Source organism: Peromyscus eremicus, chromosome 4 (genome assembly GCF_949786415.1).
Source record: "Peromyscus eremicus chromosome 4, PerEre_H2_v1, whole genome shotgun sequence".
NCBI lineage: Eukaryota > Metazoa > Chordata > Mammalia > Rodentia > Cricetidae > Peromyscus > Peromyscus eremicus.
Window position 1 is genome coordinate 9,375,000 of NC_081419.1, and position 25,768 is coordinate 9,400,767.

At 51.3% G+C, this 25,768-nt stretch overlaps 1 protein-coding gene across 3 annotated transcripts in view; it reads left to right on the forward strand.

Moving 5' to 3' along the window:
- The window catches only part of Gsn (gelsolin), a 54,626-nt gene extending 31,514 nt beyond the window's left edge, over positions 1–23,112 (forward strand). For all 3 annotated transcript variants that reach the window (XM_059260156.1, XM_059260157.1, XM_059260153.1), the window contains 14 exons: positions 4,183–4,344; positions 6,160–6,309; positions 7,265–7,354; positions 8,682–8,814; positions 10,211–10,299; positions 10,449–10,664; positions 12,323–12,456; positions 15,148–15,238; positions 16,178–16,348; positions 16,867–17,041; positions 18,429–18,553; positions 18,741–18,818; positions 21,350–21,410; positions 22,692–23,112. In XM_059260156.1, the coding sequence (XP_059116139.1) occupies positions 4,183–4,344; positions 6,160–6,309; positions 7,265–7,354; positions 8,682–8,814; positions 10,211–10,299; positions 10,449–10,664; positions 12,323–12,456; positions 15,148–15,238; positions 16,178–16,348; positions 16,867–17,041; positions 18,429–18,553; positions 18,741–18,818; positions 21,350–21,410; positions 22,692–22,861 (1,845 nt within the window). In that variant the 3' untranslated portion in view covers positions 22,862–23,112. The remainder of the gene's footprint in view (positions 1–4,182; positions 4,345–6,159; positions 6,310–7,264; positions 7,355–8,681; positions 8,815–10,210; positions 10,300–10,448; positions 10,665–12,322; positions 12,457–15,147; positions 15,239–16,177; positions 16,349–16,866; positions 17,042–18,428; positions 18,554–18,740; positions 18,819–21,349; positions 21,411–22,691) is intronic.
- Positions 23,113–25,768: the final 2,656 nt, after the last annotated feature.

Sequence of the window (25,768 nt, forward strand, 5' to 3'; positions counted from 1 at the left end):
CAAGAGCCCCCGACCTTAGCTCTGTGGGGCTCGTCCACTGCTTATCCAACCAGCCTCTCCTTTATCAAAGGGGTTTTCTGGGGTGTTCTTGACCGTGCTCTGAGGAACACTTGAGAAGCAGATCCCAGTCAGGGCTCAGATTTGGGGCTTTAGTCACGAAAGGACCTGGTCCCTGGAGGACATGGGAGGCCCGTGTTTACCACCTCCTGCAGACCTTCAGGCCGCCCGCCCCCGCACTTGGCAGGCCCAGACTGAGGTCCTTGGCCTCCCCACCTCATCCATTATAGATGCCGAGGAGCCAGGCCTGTTACACAAGACTTGTTTCTATGAAAGCCTCCCGGGAGCCACTTCTGTCCTGGAACAGAGAAGGGGCAGCGAGGGGACACGGAGCCGCAGGGAAGAGTTGTCTTATTGTTCTGTCACCCCGGCCATTCGTTCCTGTCACTGTCCCGGGTGAGGGTGGGTGGGCTCTGATCCTTTGTCACTCACCCTTCTGGCTCTCCCTTTCATCTTCACCCACCACTCTGCGGACCCCCAAGGGCTGGGTTATTTTAAGTCCTTTGCTCAAAGAGAATCTGGGCTTATCAGTCCTGGGAGCCCTGGACCACGAGACAGCTGGGGACCAGACGGCTGCTGGGGCCTTGTCTTAGGAAAGGACTCTGGGTAGAGGGTGGGTGGGTCCAGCCCCAGCAAGGTTTGTAGTTGTTTATGTTTGTTTTTAATGGGAATTTTAGTGCCCCCCCCCCCGACCCCCAGTGGATGAATAAGGCAAGCTGAACACAGACTAGCCAACACTAAGGAGCACTCTCAGAGGGACTGGTCCTGAGACCCCATCCCAGAAGGCGCAAACCAATGGTGGTTGGTTACCTTGGCTCTTTCCACAAACTTGTCTGTCAGCTTTGTGTCTTTAATTCGGAGATTGGCTCTTTAAACAACTCACCCTGTGCCTGTGGGATTTTGTTAGAAGAATTTGATGCCGATCTCTTCCCACCCAAAGATTGGACTAGACAGCAATAATCATCCTTAAAAAAAGTAACAGAAAAATTCTAAAAATTCCCATCCTTTCCTTTGTACATCTAATGGTGTCTTGATGTATTTAGTGTGTGTGTGTGTGTGTGTGTGTGTCTTTCCAAGTGTCGTTTCCTGGGTTAGCAGCCATGACTAGAGTGCATCAGGATACTCAGGCCCTCCAGCCATAAGAAATCAGGCATTCTTTCACTTTATAAACTTTGTAAAGAAAGAGAAGCTGGGCTTCGCAGCACAGGCCTATAATCCCAGCTACTTGAGAGGCTGAGGCAGGAGAATTGCGAGTTCAATGCCAACCTTGGTAATATATCAAGGCTGTCTCAAAGTAAGAAGTTAAAAAAAGGCCAAGGAAGCCGGGCGGTAGTGGCTCATGCCTTTAATCCCAGCACTCGGGAGGCAGAGGCAGGCAGATCTCTGTGAGTTCGAGGCCAGCCTGGTCTACAAAGAGAGTTCCAGGAAAGGCGCAAAACTACACAGAGAAACCCTGTCTCGAAAAACCAAAAAAAAAAAAAAAAAAAAAAAAAAAAGGCCAAGGATGCAGCCGAGTGTCTGCCTAACCTGTGCAGATCCCAGATCCCGTTCCCAGTGTGTGTGTGTGTGTGTGGGGGGGGGATAGAAAGGGAAAGGGAGAGAACTGATAAGGAGAATCCTGATGGCTGAGATTTATAACACAAAGCTTCAAAGAGTTTTTGGGTTTTTGGTTTTTGTTTAGAGACAGGGTTTCTCTGTGGAGCCTTGGCTATGCTGGAACTCTCTAGACCAGGCTGGCCTCAAACTCACAGAGATCCACCTGCCTCTGCCTGCTGAGTGCTGGGATTAAAGGCGTGCCTACTACCGCCCAGCCAAAGGGTTATTTTTAAAAAGCAGAACAAAAGGCATGCTTGAACAAGTAAAACTATTTTCGAGTGTATAAAGCAAGCAGAGAGTCAGTCTCTCCTGTCCCCAGACTCCTTTGTGTCTGAGGAACCAGTACCGCGGGTCCTGTTGGCACCCGCTTATTGGGAAAGCTTCTCGGACCCCCTCATTCTTGCTATCCACCTGAGTGAGGCCCACAGACTCTCAGGAGCCCCAGGGCTGATGGCAGTGAGGCTGGTTCTTAAAAGGCAGAAGAACATGGGCGTGGAGTCCGTCTGTGCAGCCACCCGGTGGGGGAGCCTGGACACGTGCCTAGGCCTCAGGACTGCTATTCCTTACCCAGGAATTGACACAATAACTGTCCTACCTTAGAGGCTGTGAGTCCTGCACGGACAGCGGGTTCTCAGCCTTACGATCTGTCAGTCATGGTGTCCTGGGGTCCTGTGGGTCACTGTGGAGTGAGCACAGGGCGATAGGGAATGCTGCCCAGGTTTCCCCCCTGCCTGGTCCTGGTGACTCTTAGGACCATCCTGCCTCAACCCTTGCTCTCCTCCAGCCCCTACTCACTTTCTTGGATCTCAGGCGTCATGGCCACCTGGGCCAGAACTTAGGTTTGTTCTTTCTATGATAGAAAAAGTTCCTGACTTGCTGTTGACTTGTGGACTGCCCGAGTCATGGGGGGAACTATGGATATAGCCCTGCTCCACACTGAGGTCATTCATACCTGGTGGCCCCCACAGCTCTGCCAGAAGTGCTCCTGACAGTGTGAGGGCATGTCTGTCCAAACTGAGTGCTTTGCTAGGCCTGGGCAAAGCTCAATAAGGCCTTACGCCCACACCAAGAAGGGACACCAGAGGGCGCTCTAGCCCCAGCAACGGGAACTTGCTTGAGTTCGATGAGTGACCCTTTTGGGATGTTTGGGAGGAAGAACATGGCTTTGTAGATTTAGACATACTGAGTTTTGATCAAGGTTCCACCATCCATCCCACTGTGCGAGGTTAGGCAAGTCTCTGCATGTGTGGGGTCTGTGCTCCTCACCTGTGAGATACATATGAAATGTGTAGCAATAGTGGGTTTGCTCACGTGACAAACATGTCCATAGCTCTTACTGTTACTGTGCATAACAGGAGCCTGGTTTGAAATGACTGCCCCTCCCCCCTTGCCTCCATCAAGTCTGTATGGCGAGGGTCGGACAGCACCGAAGGGAGGTGGGCAGATAGGGTCCTGGCTGGATGGTCTGAGGACCCACAGAAGCCCCGAGCTCCCGCCCTGTGGTGTGTGGAACAGGGAGAAGTCCTTTAGCAGGCAGTAAGCCCTGACTGTGCCACAGGCTTGCTGATCATGCCCAGGAAGCGCTTCACTTCTCTGGGCTTTGGTTTAGGCGAAATGAATGTAAGGTTGAGGACGGTGAGTACCTGGAGCTGGAGAAATCCCAGCTTCCTTTGGCTTCCTACTGAACCAAGGGTGTGCGGCAACTGTGGCAGGGACGCCCATGAGCCGGTCCCTTCAGCAGCTGGTGGTGGCTGAGGGGTGGAGGAGAAGCCTGAGGCTGAGAGAGGGAAGGAGATCATCCAAAGTCATCTGGCACTGTGGTGGAGGGAGGGCTGTGCCTTCCCACTGCCTGCCTCTGAAGGCCCAAGTGGACTCAACACCACAGGAGGAAGGAGATGGATGATGTGGGCTGGGGAAGTCCAGGAGGACCGTCAGCCTTGGAGGATGGAAAGACTGGGATGAGCGGGTTAGCACTTAGAAACACATGGTTTTCAGAACGGGTGCTGGAACAGGGTGAGCTGGGGCAAAGTGGTGAGCTGGAGAGGGGCTCTGAAACAGAAGGCAAGCAGGTGTGTTCGCTGTGGGAGCCTTCACTGTGTTCCTGTGCACTGTGCAACAGGCAGGGGAAGTGAGTAAGGAGCATTCCCTACACTTTGATCGTGGATCCCTTTCCTTGAAGAATATCTTGAGTAGGTGTCTTGGGGAATGCTGGCTTTGAGGGAGGAGTGTTTGCGTCCTTTGGTTCAGGGAAGTGGCTCCAAGGGATCCTTTGGGTGGAGAGTAAGAATCAGTGGGTGTCATGTGTAGGGAATCTAATACTTCTTAGCTGTGTGGTCTTGGGTAAATGTTATTCATTTTCTGAACCTCAGCAAAGAATGTCTCGGTATCAGACACAGTAACAGTGGAAGTCCTGGTTAGCTGAGCATCCACTGGCCAGAGTTTCCCTCCCCTCAGTCCTATGCCCCACCCCCCATATCTACTTCACTGGTCCTTCTGCCCTGGACTAACACTGTCTCCTTGACCTGACAGAAAGGAGGCGTGGCATCTGGATTCAAACATGTGGTACCCAATGAGGTGGTGGTACAGAGGCTCCTACAGGTCAAAGGACGCCGTGCAGTCCGCGCCACCGAGGTGCCTGTGTCCTGGGACAGCTTCAACAATGGTGACTGCTTCATTCTGGACCTGGGAAACGTGAGTCTTGCCTGCCCTTCTCCAGGATCGCTGTGGTGAACTTGGCTAGGTCTGACTCTGGGGAGGGGAAACACTCGTGAACAGGTGCATGAACACTCAGGGGGCAGGCCACAGGGACCAGAGGGCCTGGTGTTGGGCACACAGACCAAGTACAGATAAGTCTGGTACTCCTAGATTCCCACACGCGGATCCAAGAATGTCATGCATGTATGCATGGATCTTTGGTCCTCATCATTTGTACAATGTTTTTGATACACAGACTCTCTGATATCTCTTGACCTTTTAAAACATAGACACTCATTTCTAAGCACATGGCAGTTGTGGGCGAAACCTGTAGGCTCTTGTCCACTGTGGACACTCGCACTGCAGCAAGTGCCCAGACTTGGACCCACAGTGTATGACATGCACATCATTGGTTGCATATGTATTTGGTATGTGACGATGTGTGTGATGCACATATCCCCAGGCCCACCTACACCTACTTGCTTTTTTTTTTGTTTGTTTGTTTGTTTGTATGTTTTTTCGAGACAGGGTTTCTCTGTGTAGCTTTGCGCCTTTCCTGAAACTCGCTCGGTAGCCCAGGCTGGCCTCGAACTCACAGAGATCCGCCTGGCTCTGCCTCCCGAGTGCTGGGGTTAAAGGCGTGCGCCACCACTGCCCGGCGACCTACACCTACTTGCATGGGTGATGCTTCCTACATACTTGCCTCATAGCTCCACATGAGCACAAACCTGCAAATGGTCATAGCCAGACATTGCACCCCAAAACTTCTGTGCATATGCACCTGCGGTATAAAGTTGTATCTTGACTTAGCATAGGCTTTTTAAAAAAATGTCTTAAAAATTATTTTATGTGTAAGGGTGTTTTGTCTACATATATCTCTGTATACTGTGTGTGTGCCTGGTGTCTACAGAGGCCAGAAGAGGGAGTTGGATCCTCTGGGACTGGAGTTGTAGATGGTTATGAGCTGCCATGTGGGTGCTGGGGGTTGAACCCAGGTCCTCTGAAAGAACAGCCAGTGCTCTTAACTGCTGAGCCACATCTTTAGCCTGGGTGTAGTTTTTTGTTGAAGTAAAATGGTGTGGCATGTTCTAATCCGAACTGCTGTTCTGTGGATTTCACCCAGTGAATGTACCTGTCAAACTCCTATCTAATTGAAGATCAAGAAACAGAACATCACAGTTACCTGGGAAGCGTGGGCTGTTCCCTCCCAGTCTTTACCTCTAAGGACAGCCTTCATCTGGAACTCTCTCAACAGGATAGACTTGCTTTGCACATTTCTGAAATTATGCACAGGAGACCTTCCTCTTTGGTGTTGAACTCTCCTCAGCCTTGGTTTCTGAGATGCTGAGGGAGCTGTGAACAGTGTTTGCAGTTCTGCTTTCCACCAGCAGGGGTCTCTATAACAGAAGCTCGGAGATGACATCAATAAGTTGATTTAGGCTCACAGACTGGGGAGTGACCAGCTGCTTTACAAAATGGCTGCTGTAGACAGGCAAGTGACCCTGTGCAAAACAGTCGAGAGACAGAGGTGACCTGTGCTGGAGTAGGAAAAACTGAACCTACGTGAAAAATATTAATCCCAACGTAGCCACAGTGGCCATCAAACTTTAACATGAACGTCAGAGGAACAAATTATATGCAGTCCATACCAGCCAGCAATCTAGGTGACATGCACATGTGGCCTACTGGCCCTCACCTGGGCAAGCACAGGCCAAGGGAAGCTTGGACATAGCCACAGTCTGCACATTGCCTCCTTCCAGGCAGGCTTGTGCAAAGGCTGGGCCCTGACCCCCTGGGCGCTCTGTCTTATAGGATATCTATCAGTGGTGTGGCTCCAGCAGCAACAGATTTGAAAGGCTGAAGGCCACACAGGTGTCCAAGGATATCCGGGACAACGAGAGGAGTGGCCGTGCCCGAGTACACGTGTCGGAAGAGGGTGGAGAGCCAGAAGCGATGCTTCAGGTGTCTGTGGGGTATGGGTGGGGTGGACGGCGGGGGGGGGGGGGGGGGCAGGTTACTCTTGCCTTCTTTATGAAGGGTTATTTAGTAAGGCCCCTACCCTGCTCCTGAAGACCTGGTTTTGTTTTTTACCTGCCTGAACATTTAGGGAGTAGGTAGCTCCCTGCAACTCAACTCCCCTGAGAACTAAGCTGGAATCACGGGTGTGGTGCATGCTGGGAGTGCACGTCACACCCTCCATCGAGGAGGACCCAGTCTTCCAAAGGAGCAGGTTAGGAAAGAGGTCCTCCCAACATTTTCTGAGGACTGCCTGGAACTATTGAGACCCAGCCGTCAATGCCCTCTGCTGACATTCCTGTTTATTTATGTTACTTAGTTACTAGTATGATGGGGTTGTCAGTTGCCATGCTTTGAGAACCTACCGATGGAGGCGAGTTTCCCCAGGAAGAGGAGGGCCGTGTCTGCTCTGGGCCGCTTTTGCTCCCACTTGCTGGGGGCATCTAGTTCTGATTTTTGCAAAGAGCAAAGGGATTTTATGGGGAGAAAGAAAAAGATCCCAGACATCAGGACCAGTAGGCAGGATTAAGACCTCGAATGGAACAGAGCAAACAGGCCTGAAGTCATGGCAGTAGAGGTTCCAGTTCTGACAGCCTCCTAGAGGCTGTTGAGAGCAAGGAAGCATGTCTCTCCAGCTCCCAGCGCCTCTTGCTGTGAATGGAGAGTGGTAAGTGAGATGCCCTCCAGTCCCGGCGAGATGTTTGGCCTTTGCAGTGGGCGCCAGTGCGAAGCAGATGACTGAGGGAAGGTCCAGCCTGGACTCGGGGCACAGAGTGGGAAGGGCATTGACAGGCAGGTCATGGGAACTTTTCCTCAGAAGGAAAAGTAGATTCAAGATGTCAGGGCCAGGCAGGTTCCATGCTCATGGTCACCTTCCACCCCATCTCCACACCGTCTCCAGGTGCTGGGCCCCAAGCCAACCCTGCCTGCAGGTACCGAGGACACAGCCAAGGAGGATGCAGCCAATCGAAAGCTGGCCAAGCTCTACAAGGTGAGCCCCAGGGGCACTAGTTCCCGTACTAAACAGGGCCAGGCTGGGGAGACAGGAGGCTCCGCCTTCCCCAGCTGCCCTGCATCCCCCCGTCCGTCCGTCCGTCTGTCCGTCAGGGACTGACACCCCAGGTCCCAGCGTGTCTGTTGTTCTCCTGAAGCCAGAGAGTCAGAGGGCGACTCTGCTGGATGTGTAGAGCTTGGGTCCCCACCCCTCCCTGCAAAAAGAAACAAACTTGGTTGTTGTTTTGGTTTGAGTTTGGGTTTTTTGTTATTTGTTTGACATGATCTTGTCTTACTGTGTAGTCCAGGCTAGCCTTGAGCCTCATGCCTCAGCTATCCAAGTCCTGGGATTACAGGTGGGCAACACTGTGCCCAGCCAGAGGGTCATCTTCGCAGAATTTTGTAGGATTTCCGGGAGTCACCTTCGGACTGGGGTGAGGGTGAGGGTTATGGCTCACATTTCCGGTTCGGGTCCAGTGCTGGGGCCCATCCCAGGGCCATGGCTTGTGTACATCATCAGGCCTTCATCCCTTCCCTCTCATTTTGGAATCCAGGATGAGGCCCATGAGCTTTGTTATGTGACGGTCCCCAGCTCCCACAGCTCCTTCCTCAGGGACTCAGGAGCCTCGGCTTACTCAGAGCCAGTCTTGTGAAATTTGACTGGCGGACACCTTGTTTTGAAGTTGAATGAACTCTTCGTATTAGAAGTTCTTAGATTTCTAAGAGTGTTGTAGAAATGGTCTGCGTAACCTCCTCCAGCTTCTCCTCGGCATCCTAATGTGAGCAGGGATTCTCAGCAAAGCATCCGAGACAGGGCCAATGCCGACAACCAATTACAGGCGTAATTCTCATTCTCCAAGTTCATTTTAAGTGCAATCCGGAGCGGCACACCATGTCTGGTTATTGTCATTTTTCTTCTCATTCTTTATGATCTCAAAGGCTTCTCAGCAAACTCTTTACAACTTCTTGGAGGCCCTACACCTTTTCCTAAGACAAAGTCTCACTACGTAGCTGAGAATGACCTTGAATTTCTGATCTTCCTGCCTTCTCCTCCTGAGTTCTACGATTACAGGTGTGCACACCACACCTGGTTTGTGGGGTGCTGGGGGAATAGAACCCCAGGCTTTGTGCATACTAGGCAAGCAGAGCTACATGCTCAACCCCAGGATCCTCCCTTGCTCCGTTTATCCACCTTCCTATTCCAGGTGCAGCATCCGTGTTACATGCTAGATAACATGCTTGACTGTGCTGCAGAGCTGGATGGGCCTGGACAATGATCTCTGCCTGCCTTTAGGTGCTCACATGCCCCTTCTCCATCCCCACAGGTCTCCAACGGTGCAGGCAGCATGTCAGTCTCCCTCGTGGCTGATGAGAACCCATTCGCCCAGGGCGCCTTGAAATCTGAGGACTGTTTCATCCTGGACCATGGCCGAGATGGGAAAATCTTTGTCTGGAAAGGTACAGGGCAGGTGCCTAGGTTCCATTGGTCTCTAGAGGCTTCTGGGACCTCAGCCCCAGGGAGAACAGTGTTGGAGGCTTCTGGAACAAAGACAAGCAATCAGGATCCTAAGCTAATGCCTAGCTTTGCAGTTGGCTCACTGTATGGTCCTAGGCTCTTACGGAGCCTGAGTCCCTGTTTGGATTCAAATGAATGTTTGCCAAGTGTGCGATGAGATCAGTCCTCTGAGAAGTTAATTGACACTATGTAAAATTTATATATCTTTAAAAGGTGTAGCTTTGTGGGTCCAAAACTCTTGGGCCCCAGCATACTGAATGGGGTCAGCAGTATGTTATCGTGTGGCTTGCTCTCCGCTGGGGGTGGGAGCCTTTTGTGAAGGTGATTGTACAGGAGGCACCAGGGAATTCTTTGTGGATGGAGTGTCTCCTGTTAGGCTCTTGAGAGTCCAGAGACATCTGAGAAGTCTCCCTCCCACCTCCCCACCCTGAGTGCTTCCTCAGATGCTGGATGCTGGTGCTGGGGAAAGGGAGGGAGGTAGTGGGTGGAGACAGCAAGAACTTGCTGGGCTGGCTGTCCGAGGGATCTGGGCGTGGACTGGCCAGGGCCTCACCTGACTCTTTGAAGCTCTCCAGGGCTGGAGCAGAGGCCTGGCTGTGGGGAGGGAGGAGCCTTCTGTGTCCAGTGTGTGGCCTGGGCTAACTTCCGTGACCTCTCTGAGACACCCATTTCCTTATATAAGGGAGGGACCAAGACAGCCGTGACCTCTATGATTTAAGGCTGTTATGTGGATTAAATGAAATGATCTGTGTGTAGTTATGGTATCAAATCTGTGTTCAGTAAATGGACCACAGTGGTTGTCATGGTTGCTGTTATTGGCAAGGACCCCAGAGGGGGCATCTCTTGGAACTAGAAGCCCTCAGCTCTTAGAGGTGGTGCTCCCTGGCTATCTATGGTCTAAGTTTAAGGAGAGTAGGGACTTCTGAGCTGCTGTGTAAGGGTTTCTGTTGCTGTGAAGAGACACCATGACCACAGCGACTATTTTAAGGAAACATTTAACTGGGACTGGCTTTAACTGAACAGTAGTTCAGAGGTTTAGTCCATTATCATCATGGCAGGAGGCATGGCGGCATGCAGGCAGACATGGTGCTGGAGAAGTAGCTGAGAGTCCTACATCCTGATCTGCAGGCAGCAGGAACAGAGAATGACACTGGGCCTGGCTTGAGCATCTGAAACCTCAAAGCCCACCTTCAGTGACACACTTCCTCCAACAAAGTCACACTAACTCCAACAAGGCCACACCTCCTAATAGCACCACTTTCTATGAACCTATGGGGGACATTTTCATTTAAATCACCACAGCTGCTGACCTCACATCATTTCTTTGACTTCTGGCAGGCAAGCAGGCCAACATGGAGGAGCGGAAGGCTGCCCTCAAAACGGCCTCAGACTTCATCACCAAGATGGAATACCCCAGGCAGACTCAGGTGAGGGTCTGAGGCCAGAGAGAGGCAGGTTCAGTGGTGGTAAGGATGGAGGGGTCCCCCATCCTCCTTGGGGACTGGATGGACACTTGAGGCTCTCGGAGACGCCTGCTAGGCAGCCTTGCCACATCCCACTCCTCTCCTCTTCCCAGGTTTCAGTCCTTCCAGAGGGTGGCGAGACCCCGCTGTTCAAGCAGTTCTTTAAGAACTGGCGGGACCCAGACCAGACAGATGGCCCTGGCCTGGGCTACCTCTCCAGCCACATTGCCAACGTGGAGCGGGTGCCTTTCGATGCTGCAACACTGCACACCTCCACGGCCATGGCCGCCCAGCATGGCATGGACGATGACGGCACTGGCCAGAAGCAGGTATTGGAACTGCAGTTTTAGAGCAAATGCCTGCCTCCACCGGATCCCACAGTTACAATGTTGCTGTGCCTGGGCCGGCTCGGCTGGATGCCTCTGCTCCCTGTCTCCCTCCCTCCCCGGCACCTGCGGCTCCTGCCCCCACCCTCCACCTCCCTGAGGGTGTTTCATGTTTCCACCACAGTTACTGTGGATGAGATCCTTTTGTTTCACTTTTGTTTGTTTGTTGGCAACAAGCATCCCCTGAGCATCAACCATGTGCCAGGCTCTTTGCCGGCTCTGGACCCCATCCTTTTCCCCACGAGTGCCTGGATGGGAGGGCAGGTAACCATGGCCACAACAGAATCTTGAAATCTGTTGTTCCCAGAGCTGAAAGGAAGCCCAGGGGATTTCGTGGAAACGCAGGAAGGGCAGTGGGAATGGGGTGGCTGGGGTGGCTATCACAATAGTAGGGGTTTGCTGCTGGGGTGCAGGGGGTACATTCCAGGTGTGACCCACTATTTAAGGAGGACAGTGCTTTTCCCAGTTTGGTGCTGATGCCCTCCTGAGGAGGGACCACGAATGCCATTCATGGGGTATGGCAGTAATAAAGTAGTTTGGGTTTTCTTTTGTTTTTAGTAGATGTATGACAGATTTGGTTCTGCACACCATAAAAGTAGGTAGGGGCGGGAAATGAAGCTGGAACATCTGGGGGTGGCTGTGATTTAGGGGAGGGACGATGAGGCCCGAGGGACTAGTACAGGCGGAGGTGTGCTCGGAGATGTTTAGGACCCAGAGTCTGGTTCAGGTCGGTGTTCGTTGTTTCCTAAGGGGCATCTGCAGGGTCGTCTTTGTCTGGTGTCATTGCTGCCGTGGATGCAGGGTGTGGGGAGGAGGCAGCGAAAGTATTTAGTAGACAAAGGGTTGAGCCTGGCTGCGTCTCCGGGGCCAATTACTCAGCCTCTCTAAGCCTCACTTTCTCACTTGTAAAATGGGGTTGCGCAGTGTCTCCACTTTACCACCAGGTGTCACTGCAGGGCCTCCCGGTGACTATAGTCCTGTCCCCGGATCTCTGCAGCGAGCCGCCTGCAGGGGTCATTCTGAGGCCACCCAACTATGGCCCTGATGGGTGAGATGACCCATAAAATTCTAGTGCTTCCTTAACGATGGGGAGAATGGAAATGTTGGAGATGTAATAACAATCCTATCGATAGCAGCTGGCGCTGACAGCCAGCTTGTGGTTCAGGGCATCACGCCATCCTCATGACTAGAGTTTAAGGCTTGAAGGACTTCCCTTCACTGTTGTCACCACCATCACATGCCAGGTGGGAAACTGAGGCTCTGAGAGGTGAAGCTGTCCGATGTCATAAGACCTCCCAAGGGGTGGGACTTAGGTTTGACTCAGGCCTGTCTGTCTTCTAATCTAGACCTATCTTGAGGGGCCTTTCAGGGTGAAGCTAGCCAAAATGGGGTGAGAAGAGCTGGGGCAGGAACCCTGGGGTCATCGCCTCGCCGTGCCTCTCAACAGCTCTGTGAGCGGGACAAATTATTTAACTTTGCTTGGGCCTGAATGGCACTGTGCACCCAGGAAAAGCTTGTCCTGTCTGCTGTGCTGGGGTCTCCAGTGGCCTGAGGTGACAGAGGGCACACTGTGGTGTCTGACCCCAGCTCTACCCCTGCAGATCTGGAGGATCGAAGGCTCCAACAAGGTACCAGTGGACCCTGCCACATACGGGCAGTTCTATGGAGGTGACAGCTACATCATTCTGTACAACTATCGCCATGGTGGCCGCCAGGGACAGATCATCTACAACTGGTGAGGGACCTGGGCTGTCTGCTCGGTGTTAGCGGGAGTGTGTGGGGACCTGACTGTGCCTGAATATGCTGAAAAGAGGGAGGGAGGGGGTTGATCTGAGGGAATCTGGATTATAGAGGCCTAAATTCGGACGGCCACACCCTGCTGGGACCCATTCTCACCCAGAGTCACAACTCTAAGCTTCTTGCCATCAGAATATGACATTCCATCTTAGGGATAGAGACACACCAACCCAGCAGCTCCTGCCAATCAATGCCAAGGCTTCCATTGTAATAATTACAGATTATTCTCTAGTACATAAATATGTAATATTATTATATATGTCAATTATAATAATCATTTAAATACTTGTCTTAAAGCACAGCATATACTCACATTGCTCCAACCCAAAGCAGAGTCCAAAGGTGTCATTCTGAACTTTTCATCCCACCTGTACCGCTGTTGACTCATCCACCAAGCCCTGCCCTTTCCTCTTGACCAGTTGACAATTTTTATTTTTATCCTTTTTGCATAATTACTGGAAGGATATGTAATGTAAACAAATGCTAAGTGCATTGACCTGTGGCTCGCCTTTTGGATACAGCCTTCCTGGAAACTGACACTTCCTGATGTAGGTGGCATGTCTAACAACTGTCCCACTCCTTTGGGTTGCCATACCGCCGTTTATCAACAGACTCCCCACAGCCATGCATACTCAGGTGCTGTCTACTGCTCTCATCGGCGTCATCAAGATTAATAACTGTTAGCAAACAGTCAGATGTTTAGAGACGTCTCTCGACAGTGAGTTCCCAGAAACGGATTGGCAGAATCAGTCAATGACCCTGTCATTTTGATGGATAGCTCCAGTTTCTCTAGCTAGTGCTTGGAGCTTCTCAAATTCCTGTATCCTGCCAGCTACACACAAGAGCTCCACCTCAGTGGACTGTGTTGTTAAACTCATGGATGTTGGTCAAGCTAACAATTTATAAAGTGATATCTTATTAGAATTTAAATTTGCATTTGGGGTCAGGAGTGTGGCTCAGTGGCAGAGCACTTCGGGATGCAGGTAGCTCTGGGTCACTCCCGTAGCACTGAAAAACAGACATTAGGAAAATGGTGGTGGCACACACTTTTAATCCCAGCATTTGGGAGGCAGAGGCAGGAGTTCCAGGACAGCCAAGCTACACAGTGAAACCCTGTCTCAACCCCTGCCACACACAAAAAAAAAAAAGAAAGAAAGAAAGATGCCCCCCCCACAAAAAGGAAGGAAGAAAGAAAGGAAGAAAGAAAAAATGGTGTTCCTATTACTAGACAGTTTCAGACTTTTATCTAATAGTTGTTGAATTTCTTCTTTGTTAACGTTTTCATTTTGAAATAATCTCAGACCCACTGAAAAGTTGCAAAAATAAAAATCCAATTATCTGGCCAGTTCCTACTGCTTCACTTCACAGCCCTGGCAGCTGTGGGTCAGGCAGATGCAAGGCTGTGCACTTGTTTGTGTCTACTCCAGTACACCAGCTCTCCATTCCTGTGTCTTCTCTGGCCCAGGCCCTAACCTAAGACCCCATGGGACATCTCTAGGGCCCAGGGCCCCACGAGGCATTTCTTCCTGTGTCCCCTCAGTCCCTTGGGATCTGTGACCCAGCCTGCCCTTCCGTAGGCTTGACCGTAGAGTCCTGAAGAGTGATGCTCAGGAATCATGTACTCAGACTCAGTTTGACAACCCCATACTTTTAAAGCAGCTGCATTTATAAACTAGATAATACACATATTGTTGGGGGGCTATGGGGGGTGATGGAGATTGATCCCAGATCCTTATACATTCTAGGCAAGCCACTGCCCCTGGTCTATAAACTCAGCACCCTTTTTGCCTTTTATTTTGAGACAGTCTCACTAATTTGTCCACTCTGGCCTTGAACTTGCAATCTTCCTGCCTCAACCTCCCAAGTAGCTGAGACTCCAGGCCTGCACCACTAAGCTCAACATATCGTTTTTTCAAGATAGGGTTTCTCTGTGTAGCCCTGGCTGCCCTGGAACTCACTCTGTAGACCAGGCTGGCCTCGAACTCACAGAGATCTGCCTGCCTCTGTCTCCCAAGTGCTGGGACTAAAGGCATGGGCAGCTGTGCCTGGCTGATACAAAATTCTTAAGAAGGCTTTTTGATTTATGGTGTATGCCAGGTACAGTCATACAAGGCCCAGCCTGGGCAAGGAGCAGAGGCAGGGGACCTTGCGTCTCCCTAACGTTCCCCTCTCAGGGCAGTTTCCATACATCTTTCAGTGCACATCTGGCAGTCTTTTACATGTGCCTATGAGGCTGTATCTGGTGTCTTTCCCTCCAGATGGCATGTATCACCTGCTGTTTCGGACCCCTTTTTATACAGAGAGACGCCCTGACTGCTTTTGTACACTTTGCGTTTGTGTCTCAGTATCCTCTTCTGGCTGTCCATCAGAGGATGACCAGGGAGTTCCCTGCAGGCACTTAGGACAGGGAAATCTACCTGTTGTACTAGGTCCTAAGTAAGAAAACCGTCTGCTGAGCTGGGGTGGGCAGGTTGGTGAGGCTCTAGTCTCTGGTTCCCTACAGTCCCTGCACGTCTCCATCCCAGTTCCATCCCCTTGACAAGGAGGCTCATGGGTTACTGCAGCTCAGGGCAAGGAAGAGGCCCAGGGCTCTGTGTAAACTAGTGTTGAGTCTCTCTGCCTCTTCTAGGCAGGGCGCCCAGTCTACCCAGGATGAGGTCGCTGCGTCCGCCATCCTGACTGCCCAGCTGGATGAGGAGCTGGGAGGAACACCTGTCCAGGTGAGCCAGAACAGTGCCTCTGAGGGCTTGAGCCAGGGCTTCACCTGTCAGCTCACTTACCTTCCTAATGATTCATACACTCGTCCAGGCATCTGCCTACTCACCATCCATCCGTCTGTCTACACACCTACCCATGCTCCAAACATTTATGCAGGGTTTTCTATGTACTGGGCTTAGTGCCTGCATCCAGTTATATAGACCCTGTCTTTCCTGGGCAGCGTCTCCATGCCCTCCCTTGGCTGTGCAGCAGGGATGACGCAGTTGGTTCCTGCAGGGCACATTCAGGACAAGGAGATTATGTGCTGTGTTCAGGTCTAAGTAAGACGACAGGCTAGGGAAGGGGAGAGTTGGGAGGTTGGGGCTGTGTGGGTGCAGCAGTGCCTCCGGATCTGGAAGGCCCTTTGCACCCTCCACCGACTCACTTGTCTGGGACTGACGTCAGCGTTCTGGAAGAACATACTCAGGCAATCTGTTCTTCCTTTTAAGGTCATATTTGCGAACGTGGGCCCCCCTCGTTCTTGGGCCGGACTCAGAGGCAGAGGGTGGGAAAACAGCCGGGATGGCAACCGCGGACCTTGGCGGTGACGTCGTCTCCAGTTTGCTCCACTCACTGCTCTGGTGCCACCAACAGAGCCCTCTGCTGTAGTCAGATGTGGTAGCCTTTCTGGAGGGAATGGCCCAGGACCACGTAGAAAAGCTGATTTTGGGGGGTTGGAGAGATGGCTCAGCAGTTAAGAGCACTAACTGCTCTCCCAGAGGCCTAGGATCAATTCCCAGCATCCAAAAGGCAGCTCACAACCGTCTGTAACTCCAGTTCCAGGGGATCCAACACTCTCACACAGATACACATGCGGACAAAACACTGATGCATATAAAATTTAAAAACATTATAAAAAAGGACAGAAAAGCAAAGCTGATTCTCTCCTCTCTCACTGCCAGAGCCGAGTGGTCCAAGGCAAGGAGCCTGCACACCTCATGAGCTTGTTTGGTGGGAAGCCTATGATAATCTACAAGGGTGGCACCTCCCGAGATGGTGGGCAGACAACCCCTGCCAGTACCCGCCTCTTCCAAGTCCGAGCCAGCAGCTCTGGAGCCACCAGGGCCGTGGAGGTAATGCCAGGTCCCAGAACGTGGGCAGGATTGCCCTCCTGAAGTCTTCTAGGCCCACTGAGTAGACCTCCAGAGGCCCAGGGCTGAGTGGGCCTGGGTGGGATGAGGAAGCAGATGTTCAGGGCGTCCACCCCTTGCCCCATCAGGATTCCTTACATACTTTCCATCATAGGCAGCTCACTACCTTCTCTAGAACTCATTCTGTGCAGCCTGGACTGCGTTTCTGATTCCGCAATAGTAGGCCACTATGGTCTCAGCACTGGAGAATTACTCTGTCACCTCCTTTGTTTTGAACATTCAGCTTTTGTTAATGCAGCCCCAAATTCCAGGTATTCTCACCCCTCAGAGTGCGTCTGAGAAGTGTGGGGTTAGCCTGCCCTCCCAGTGTCCAAAGTCTGTGCTCTCTGTCCCTGGAGGAAAGACGTCGTCTGCTGCAGGGTCCCTGGGCCGTCATGAGGGGCGGCTAGGCTGTGTTTCCTTGTTCCTGATTGAGTGCTGCCTGCCCCACCCGCCTCCAGGTGATGCCGAAGGCCGGTGCTCTGAACTCCAACGATGCCTTTGTGCTGAAAACCCCCTCAGCTGCCTACCTGTGGGTGGGTGCAGGAGCCAGTGAGGCCGAGAAGACCGGGGCCCAGGAGCTGCTGAGGGTGCTGAGAGCCCAGCCCGTGCAGGTGGAGGAAGGCCGCGAGCCAGGTGGGAGCCGGGGCCCACCCCTTCCCTCCACACCCTTCTCTGATGGGAGGGTAAAATGAGCGTGATGGCCAACGACAGGGTAGTCTCCAGACACCAAAGGAAGGAGAACTTGTTGTGAGGGCCTCGGGAGGTGATGGCGGAGGTGACATGTCAGAGAGGTTCTCCTTGCCTTTAGAGCTACACGGAGGAAGGCGTCGGCCCTCACCGTCTTTTCTGTTGATGCTCAGAACCCCTCCCCCTTTTCTTGGTATTTCATGGAAGCAGTGAAGGGTCGCTTGGTCCGCAGCCTCTCTGCCCAGCAGAAAACGCCATTAGGATAAATGTTCTGTGTCTCCCAGCCCCAGTTTGGTGGCTGGTGGTCACTGTGGCTTTTGAGTGCTTGAAATGTGGGAAAGAATGGACATGAGGAAGTGTGACTTTTGTAAATGGCAAGCGAGAGGCCTTATTTGAGGCAAGGTGCCCACGGCTGGTGAGAAGGAGACACGCCATGCAGATGTGGCGGTCCATGTAGATGTGGCGGTCCGCAGCATGGCGCGATGGAAAGTTACTCACACTATGCAGACACACATCCACGTGGAAAGTTTTATTATTAAAGGGGGAGGGGAGATGGGATAGAGAGAAGGAGAGAGAGAAAGAGAGGGAAGGAGGGAGAGAGAGAAAGATGAGGGAAGAGAGAAAGCGGAGGTGTGCATCACCTCATGGAGAGAAAGGGAGAAGGAAGAAGAAGAAGAAGGGAGAGGTTTTTTTCTTAAAGGGGACTTTACATAAGATGACATCAGGATGCTGGGCGGGTCCCCAAGGAGTGGTTCAGAATGCTAACAGTAACTGTTTAATTGTGATACATTTCCATAGAAATGGCCACATACAGACAGAACACACATAGACAGAGCAGGTATTGTAGAAAGAATATGGAAATTGGACTTAGAAAAGATTTGCCTCCTGGCTTTACCACTCCCAGGCTGTGTGAATTAGGTGAATCACTATCCCTGGGCCTCTGTGTGCTGAGTGGAGATAATTAGCCCCGTCCTGTGGTGCCTTCGCCTCTGCCATGGGTCTTAGGCCAATTTACCCTCTCCGGGCCTCTCCGTTCCCTTCTGTCTTGAGCCACTGGGATCTTTTTTGTTTTGTTTTGTTTTTTTTCGAGACAGGGTTTCTCTGTGTAGCTTTGCGCCTTTCCTGGGACTCACTTGGTAGTCCAGGCTGGCCTCGAACTCACAGAGATCCACCTGGCTCTGCCTCCCGAGTGCTGGGATTAAAGGCGTGCGCCACCACCGCCCGGCTCCACTGGGATCTTAAAGTGGAGAGCAGCCAGGTGGATCTGGGGTCTGGTGAGATGTGCTCATGGGGCATGGTTTCCCTTGGTGACTGATGCGATCTCCCCTCATAGATGGCTTCTGGGAGGCTCTGGGTGGGAAGACTGTCTACCGCACATCCCCAAGGCTGAAGGACAAGAAGATGGATGCCCATCCTCCTCGCCTCTTTGCCTGCTCCAACAGGATCGGGCGCTTTGTGGTGAGTCTGGGGGTGACACCTCTGCTTGTGGCAGGTTTGGGGGGTCACTGGACCTCAGAGCCTGGAGACACAGTCTGATGGCCCAGTGCAGGGGAAGGGCCCCTGAAGGCAGGACAAGCCCGTGCACTCATCCTGGGAACCAATGGGGGATGATGCTTCTTCCTTGACCTCCTCTGACCCTCCCCAGATCGAAGAGGTTCCCGGAGAGCTTATGCAGGAAGACCTGGCTACTGATGACGTCATGCTCCTGGACACCTGGGACCAGGTAAGTAAAGGAGAGAAGGAGAAGGTCGAGGTAGAGGGGGAAGTTAGACTCTTAGCTCCAAGATGAGCCACAAGGAGGGCATGAAAGACGTAACACCAGGTGTTTTCAGGGAGGTCCTGAATGGCTGCAAGCCACGTCCCCTCTCTCTGAGCCTCCTTTTCCTCAGATGTAGAATGGAAGTGATGTTACCTGCCTGGCAAGTGCATGGCCATTGGAAGCTGTAAAGCACTCTAGAAACCCAGGTCACATGACCCTGCACCATGCCCTCCTCCCCTTAGCCTCAGGGGAGCGTGAATTCTGGCTTTAAATCTGTATGAAGAAAGTTGAACTTAGCAATGTGTCATGTGCAGGTTAAGTTGCCCAGTGTCCTTTGGAGCTTGGAAATGTCACTCCCCAGCTCTGGGGTCTCTCGTGTCATCTGCTAGGGTGGTTTGCTGTAGAGGAACCAGCATGGATGACATTCATCCAGCATCAACTGAGCATCTAAACAGTGCTCTCTAGGGGATGCTGGGAATGAAGGATGCATCAAGTTGACCTCCTCTGCTCCCCCTGGGTCTGCTCCCATGGGAGCGTCAACTCAGTAACCCCTTCTATCAAGTGCCTGCCAGGCTGTAGAATGGCTAGACACAAAGGCCCAAGTCTGTCTTTCTCCCTCGGGTGGCTTTGGGGCAGCCCCGCAGGAAGACCGTGGTTTGCAGCTGGAGCTATCGGCTGTCAAGGTTGACTAAGCTGTCTGTGACTTCACCTGCTTATGCTTCTCCTTGGCAGTCTGTGGCCAGTGTTTCTTAGCATCACCGTCTTCCAGGCAAAATGTCAAGTGCTAGGAATCCTGAGACAAGCCAAACGGACACAGGGCCGGTACCAACTCAGTGGGATTTCTGGTTCTGTAAGGAACACGCTTGTAAATAAGGAAAAGCCATGAAGCCTGGTGTTTTCTTGTCTAAGGCATTGACAGCATTGATTGTCATTAGTAAATGGCAATTGCCCTTGAATGTGATTATCTTGAGAGATGCATAAAAATAGACGTCAGAGCTGGGGAGACAGCCCAGTGGATAAAGCACTTGCCACACAAGCATGAGGACCCGAGTAGAGGTCCCCAGAACTCAAGGAAAAGCTCAATGTGATAAGGTGTCAATGCCATGCTCCCAAACAAGAGGAGAATGGGGGAACCAGACAGACTCCCCGGAAGCTCATAGTCCAGCTAGTCAGGATACAGCACTATGAACAGGAAGATCCTACTTCAAACAAAGTGTAAAGTGAGGACCCACACCCAAGGTTGTTCTCCGACTTCAACATGTGCATTGTGGCACAAGTAGGCGCACATACCTACACACAAAGATTTAAAAAAAAAATAGATGATGTGTAAAAATCAGCAGAGTAGGTTTTTATGTGTGACCTAACTTGTCATAAGGATCACAGTGACATGAGTTTTTTATTACAAGCTTTAGACATGTGTCAGTCAAGATGCAGAGATTGGTAGCCTTTCAGCATGCCTTTGTTGGATGAATGACTAAAAACATCTGTCCACCCATTTGTTGAGTGAATCCACACCTTTAAAGGTGTGACTCATGAACTCTTAAAGAGGGTTTTCCAACTCTGCCCCTATATTGCAATGATTATGAGTGAAGTAGGCTGGGCTGAGGAGATGTGAGGAATGGTGTAGCCTGAGGCAAACTGGACCTGTCACCAGAGGTGCCCACCTCTCAGCTTCATCCCAGTGAAGGTGATGGCCCAGCTTCCAGATCCTCCTGTGTTGTTTTATCTTCGGCACAGTGGCTGCACCTTGATCTACTCCTGTTTCAGCCAGTAATTGTGACTGCACAGTTATTGGCCTGCTTCTCTGGCAGTGGCTGGCTGCTCAGGCTGCACTGACTCTGTCGCTGCCACTAAAGGTAGCTTTAACTAAATCTCCATTATTCTATTTATAGATAAGACGAGACTCAAAGGCTGGGGTGAAAACCTGCTAGCTCAGAGAGGCTGGGTAGCAACTAGCTGACCTTCTCTCCTCCCTGGCATCTTCCAAAAAGCCCATCCTTTCTCTCCACCAAAACAAAAAAAGCCACGCCACTCCAAATCTCTCCCTACTCCTTCTAGTACATCTATCTTTCCCAGTCGCCCTCTGAGGCTCTATGATTACTTTCTGTCAACTAGTTGCTAAATCAGCCTCCTGACCCAAGGTTAATTTTATTTAATTAATACAAATGCTGACAGGGAGTTCACAGAGTGATCAAATACCCCCAACACTCCTGCACTTCAGGAGAAGTTGGAAACCCAGACTCTTATGCCATCATTGACGACTGGATTCCAAGACAGTGCTATCACAGGCCAACACGTTAATGGCAAGCACGTGTGTAGGTCACTGCCTTGCAGCCTCTGTCCCATGCCTTTCCAGTGGCTGTCTAAAGGCTGTTGGTTATGGGGGGCTGTGTCTGTTTCTGATACCCAGGACCCACCTCCACCCCTGTTCTTTATCCAGCAGTGACTGTCACCAGCACCTCTCATGTGATTTTCATTCCACATCTCACCTACAGGTCTTTGTCTGGGTTGGAAAGGACTCACAGGAAGAGGAAAAGACAGAAGCCTTGACTTCTGGTGAGGACCCTAGGCTCTAGGGTGTGGGTGGGGACTTTGACTGTGGATAGGGTCTTTGGCTGTGGGTGTGGGTGGGGTCTTTGGCTGTGGGTGGAATCTTTGGCTGTGGATAGAGTCTTTGGCTGTGGGTGGAGTCTTTGATTGTGGGTGGAGTCTTTGGCTGTGGGTGTGAGTGGTGGGTGTGAGTGAGCTCTTTGGCTGTGGGTGGGATCTATGGGTGTGGGTGGGGTCTTTGGCTGTGGGTGGGGTCTTTGGCTGTGGGTGGAGTCTTTGATTGTGGGTGGAGTCTTTGGCTGTGGGTGTGAGTGGTGAGTGTGACTGAGCTCTTTGGTTGTGGGTAGGGTCTTTGGCTGTGGGTGGGGTCTTTGGCTGTGGGTGGGATCTATGGGTGTGGGTGGGGTTTGGCTGTGGGTGGGGTCTTTGGCTGTGGGTTGGGGGTGGGTGTTTGGCTGTAGGTAGGTAGGAGCAGCTTCTGATGCTGTTCTAGGAGTTAGCTTCCATGGGGATGGAGACTTTCTGCTCATAGTCTGACCTTCTGGAATCCTGCTTGGGGTGATGTCCCAGTGGCTTTTTGTGACTACCTGAGGCAATCAGTTCATATTTTGGACGTTTCCCATTTCAATCATATTCATATTTTGGAAGTTTCAGCCCAGGTCAACTGACTCTGGTGATTTTGAGCCTGTGGTGAGACACTGAGGTGGAGAGTGTGTACAGAGTAACGCTCTGGAGACTTGGGAAGGGAGAGGAAAGGGTGGGGTCTCTTCAAGGGCAATGCCTGAGCAGCAGAAAACACCACCTCTTAGAGTTCTCACCGCCCCCCCACCCCCCACCCACCACCCCCTGGCTGAGGACCACAGCTTTGGACATTCTAGATAAAAGCTACTGCAAGTGTGAAGAGATAAATGTGTCTCTTCAGAATGCCTGAGGGAAGGAAGGAACAGAGGCGAGCCCATGTCCAATTCCCAGCATGCCCTAGAGATTTCCTTGTTAGGGTCCCTATGTGGGAACCTATCTCGGTAGCTAATCTAGAGACTGAACTCTAGGACTGGTTTCTTTATTTAATATTTTAATCACCAGGGGGAAATGATACATTCAGAGAAGGGCTGAGAACTCTGTGAAGCAGGAATTTAAGTGAAAGTTCCTGTTCTTCCTGTGTTGGGGGCAATCCGAGGTGGTTGGTGGTGGTCAGAATATGAGACCATATTCTCTGGCAACCCCTACTCTCTCTCCGAGGAGGAGACACTAAGAGTCCCTGGGTTTCTTCTCTGTGTGTGTCTGCAGCTAAGCGGTACATCGAGACGGACCCAGCTAACCGGGACAGGCGGACCCCCATCACTGTCGTGAGGCAGGGCTTTGAGCCTCCATCCTTTGTGGGCTGGTTCCTCGGCTGGGATGACAACTACTGGTCGGTGGATCCACTGGACAGGGCCCTGGCTGAGCTGGCTGCCTGAGTAAGGACCAGAGCCACCAATGTCACCAGTCAGTGCCTTTGAGAATTGTCCGTCTCCCAAAGAGATCCTGCGGCCAGCAGGATAACTCTGTGTGTGTGTGTGTGTGTGTGTGTGTGTGTGTGTGTGTATGTGTGTTTGTTTTTTTACAGTAGCCAAAACCAGCCCTGGGAAAATTCAGGGTCTTTTCAAAATTGCCTCAAGTATCCGTGCTTTGGGAATTAAGTTCAATAAAAGCTTTTTGAAGTGTGTTCTCCCCAGGTGTGTCACTGTGTGCCTCAGTCCATGACCCTACCCACGAAATAGTCCTAGTCTCTGAACCTGCTCCTAACCCTGATGATTCTGAGGTGCTGAGGTAGGTGCCTGTCCTGGGCTGTGAGGCAGCAGATCAGCTCCACCCACCTTGAGAAGCTGATCACACATACTACTGGGGCATGTCCTAGTCTGTAGTGATAAAAACAGTGACCAAAAGCGACATGGGGAGGACATTTCATCTTCTGGCTTATCGCCTGTCATGAAAGGAAGTCGAGGCAGGAACTGAAGAAGAGGACATGGAGGAGTGCTGCTTATCGGCTTCCTCCCCAAGGCTTGCTTATACAACCCAAGCACCACCTCTAGTGTGCTGGGCCTTCCCCATCAATCATTAGTCAAGAAAATGTCTCCACAGACTTCCCTACAGGCCACCTTAATGGGATTATATTGCTAGCAATCCACGGAGTCTGCCTAATGATCAAAGGAATTTATTTGGAGGTTAACTCACAAGACAGAATAAAGGCATTTATCTCAGGATCCTGGAAGGGTGAAGCGTGGTCCAACGCTGTTCTCTGGTGTGATCTGCCCTGGTCTGTCCCAGCATCCAAAACCATGAGGTATTGAAGAGAGACCTCGTACAGGTCTTAAGGGTCCCAAGGGGCCATGCTCCAGGGGCATGTACTTCAAGGTCCTAGGCAGGTGTAACCTGCTACCTCACTAGGGGTGGTGCTCCGGGGCATGGTGAAACAGCCACCCACTACACCGCCTACTAGAGGCCATTGCTCGGCTGAGGTTCTCTTTCCCCAGAGGAACCTGCCTGTGTCTAGCAGACAAAAACTAACGGGCACGGGAAGCAGTCAACCTGGCTGACCGGGAGAGGGCAGGAAGGAAAGGCAGAGTGGGAGTGTCCTGTTCTCCACTTAGTCCTGCCGTGTCTGCAAAGCTTTTAGGTAGGCTTGGGCCGGAGAGGAAGGGTTTTATTTTGTTTAATTTGATGATATGGTCTGTGTTTGTTTCTTTTTTTAGGATTGAACCCAGATTCTGTGCAAGTTAGACAAGTGCTCTACCACCAAGCTACACTCTCAAACTGCTCTCTCTGCTCTCTCTGCTCTCTCTCTCTCTCTCTCTCTCTCTCTCTCTCTCTCTCTCTCTGCTTGTCTGTCTGTCTGTCTGTCAGTCTCTGTGTGTGCGTCTCTGTCTTTCTCTCTCTCTCTGTGTCTGTATCTGCCTGTCTCTGTGTGTGTCTGTGTGTGTGTGTGTGTCTGTCTCTGTGTGTCTCTCTCTCTGTATCTCTGTCTCTGTCTCTCTCTCTGTGTCTCTGTCTTTCTCTCTCTCTGTGTCTATCTGTCTGTCTCTCTGTGTGCCTTGTGTGTGTCTCTGTCTGTGTGTGTGTCTGTCTGTGTGTGTGTGTGTCTGTCTCTGTCTCTGTCTCTCTCTCTGTGTCTCTGTCTCTGTCTCTGTGTGTGTGAGTGTGTGTGTGAGTGTGTGTGTGTGTGTGTAGGTCGGAGGACAGCTTTGAGGAGTCCCTTCTCTCCTATACCGTGTGGGTTCTGGGGATGGAACTCAGGTCACCAGGCTTGAGATGCAGGCGCCTTTACCATCCGAGCAGCCTCGCCTCCCCGTTCCTGGACCCTCTTCTATTTTATTTTGAGAAAGGGTCTCACTAAGTTGCCCAGGTTTTATTGGAATTGCAGATCTCCTCCTCAGCCTCCCCCAAGCTGAGGATCTAGGCATTTGCCACCGCGCCCAGTTGTTGTTGTTTGTGTAGCAAGCTGAGTATGACAGAGTATTTCATTTTAACCAGTGTTAGGCATACAATTAGTGATATTACATAGATATGTAATGTGACGTAAGCTATAACCACTACTGGTACCCAAACTTATAAAAACATTTTAAAAAAGATTTTTAATTTTATGCGGATGAGTGTTTTGCCTGTAGGTGTATATGTGCACCGTGTGTGTGCAATGCCCACAGGTGAGAAAAAGGAATACTAACTTCTGGAACTGGAGTTACAGACAGTTGTGAGCTGCCATGTGGGTGCTGGGAATCTAACCTGGATCCTCTGGAAGAGCAGCCAGTGCTCTCAACCGCTGAACTATCTCTCCAGCCCGATCCAAACATTTTATAGCCCTCAATCTAAGTGCTTAATAATAATAATAATGTTTTTTTCAAGGCAGAGTTTCTCTGGGTAGCCATGGCTGTCCTGGGACTCACTCTGTAGACCAGGCTGGCCTTGAACTCACAGAGATCCACCTGCCTCTGCCTCTCGAGTGATGGGATTAAAGGTGTGGGCTACTAGCCCTTGCTTTTAAGTGTTTATTATTAAATAAGCCCCCCATCTCTCCATCACCCTAGGATCTTTATTCTTCCTTTGCCCTTGATAAATTTGCCTATTCTGCCTACCTCCCCTAAGAAGAGTCATGCAATATTTATTGTCTGTGTCTGGCATATTTGACTTAGAATTGCTTCCAAAAGCAACCCTTGATCTACATTGATGGGTAAATACTATTCCATTGTATGTACATATCTCATCTTATTTATCCATTCATCCACCATGGATGGTCGGATTATTTCCACCTTTTGACTATTGTGTACAATGCTGTTGTGAATGCAGGGCACAAATATGTATTCTTTGAGTGTTCTGAGCCAGCTCTCAAA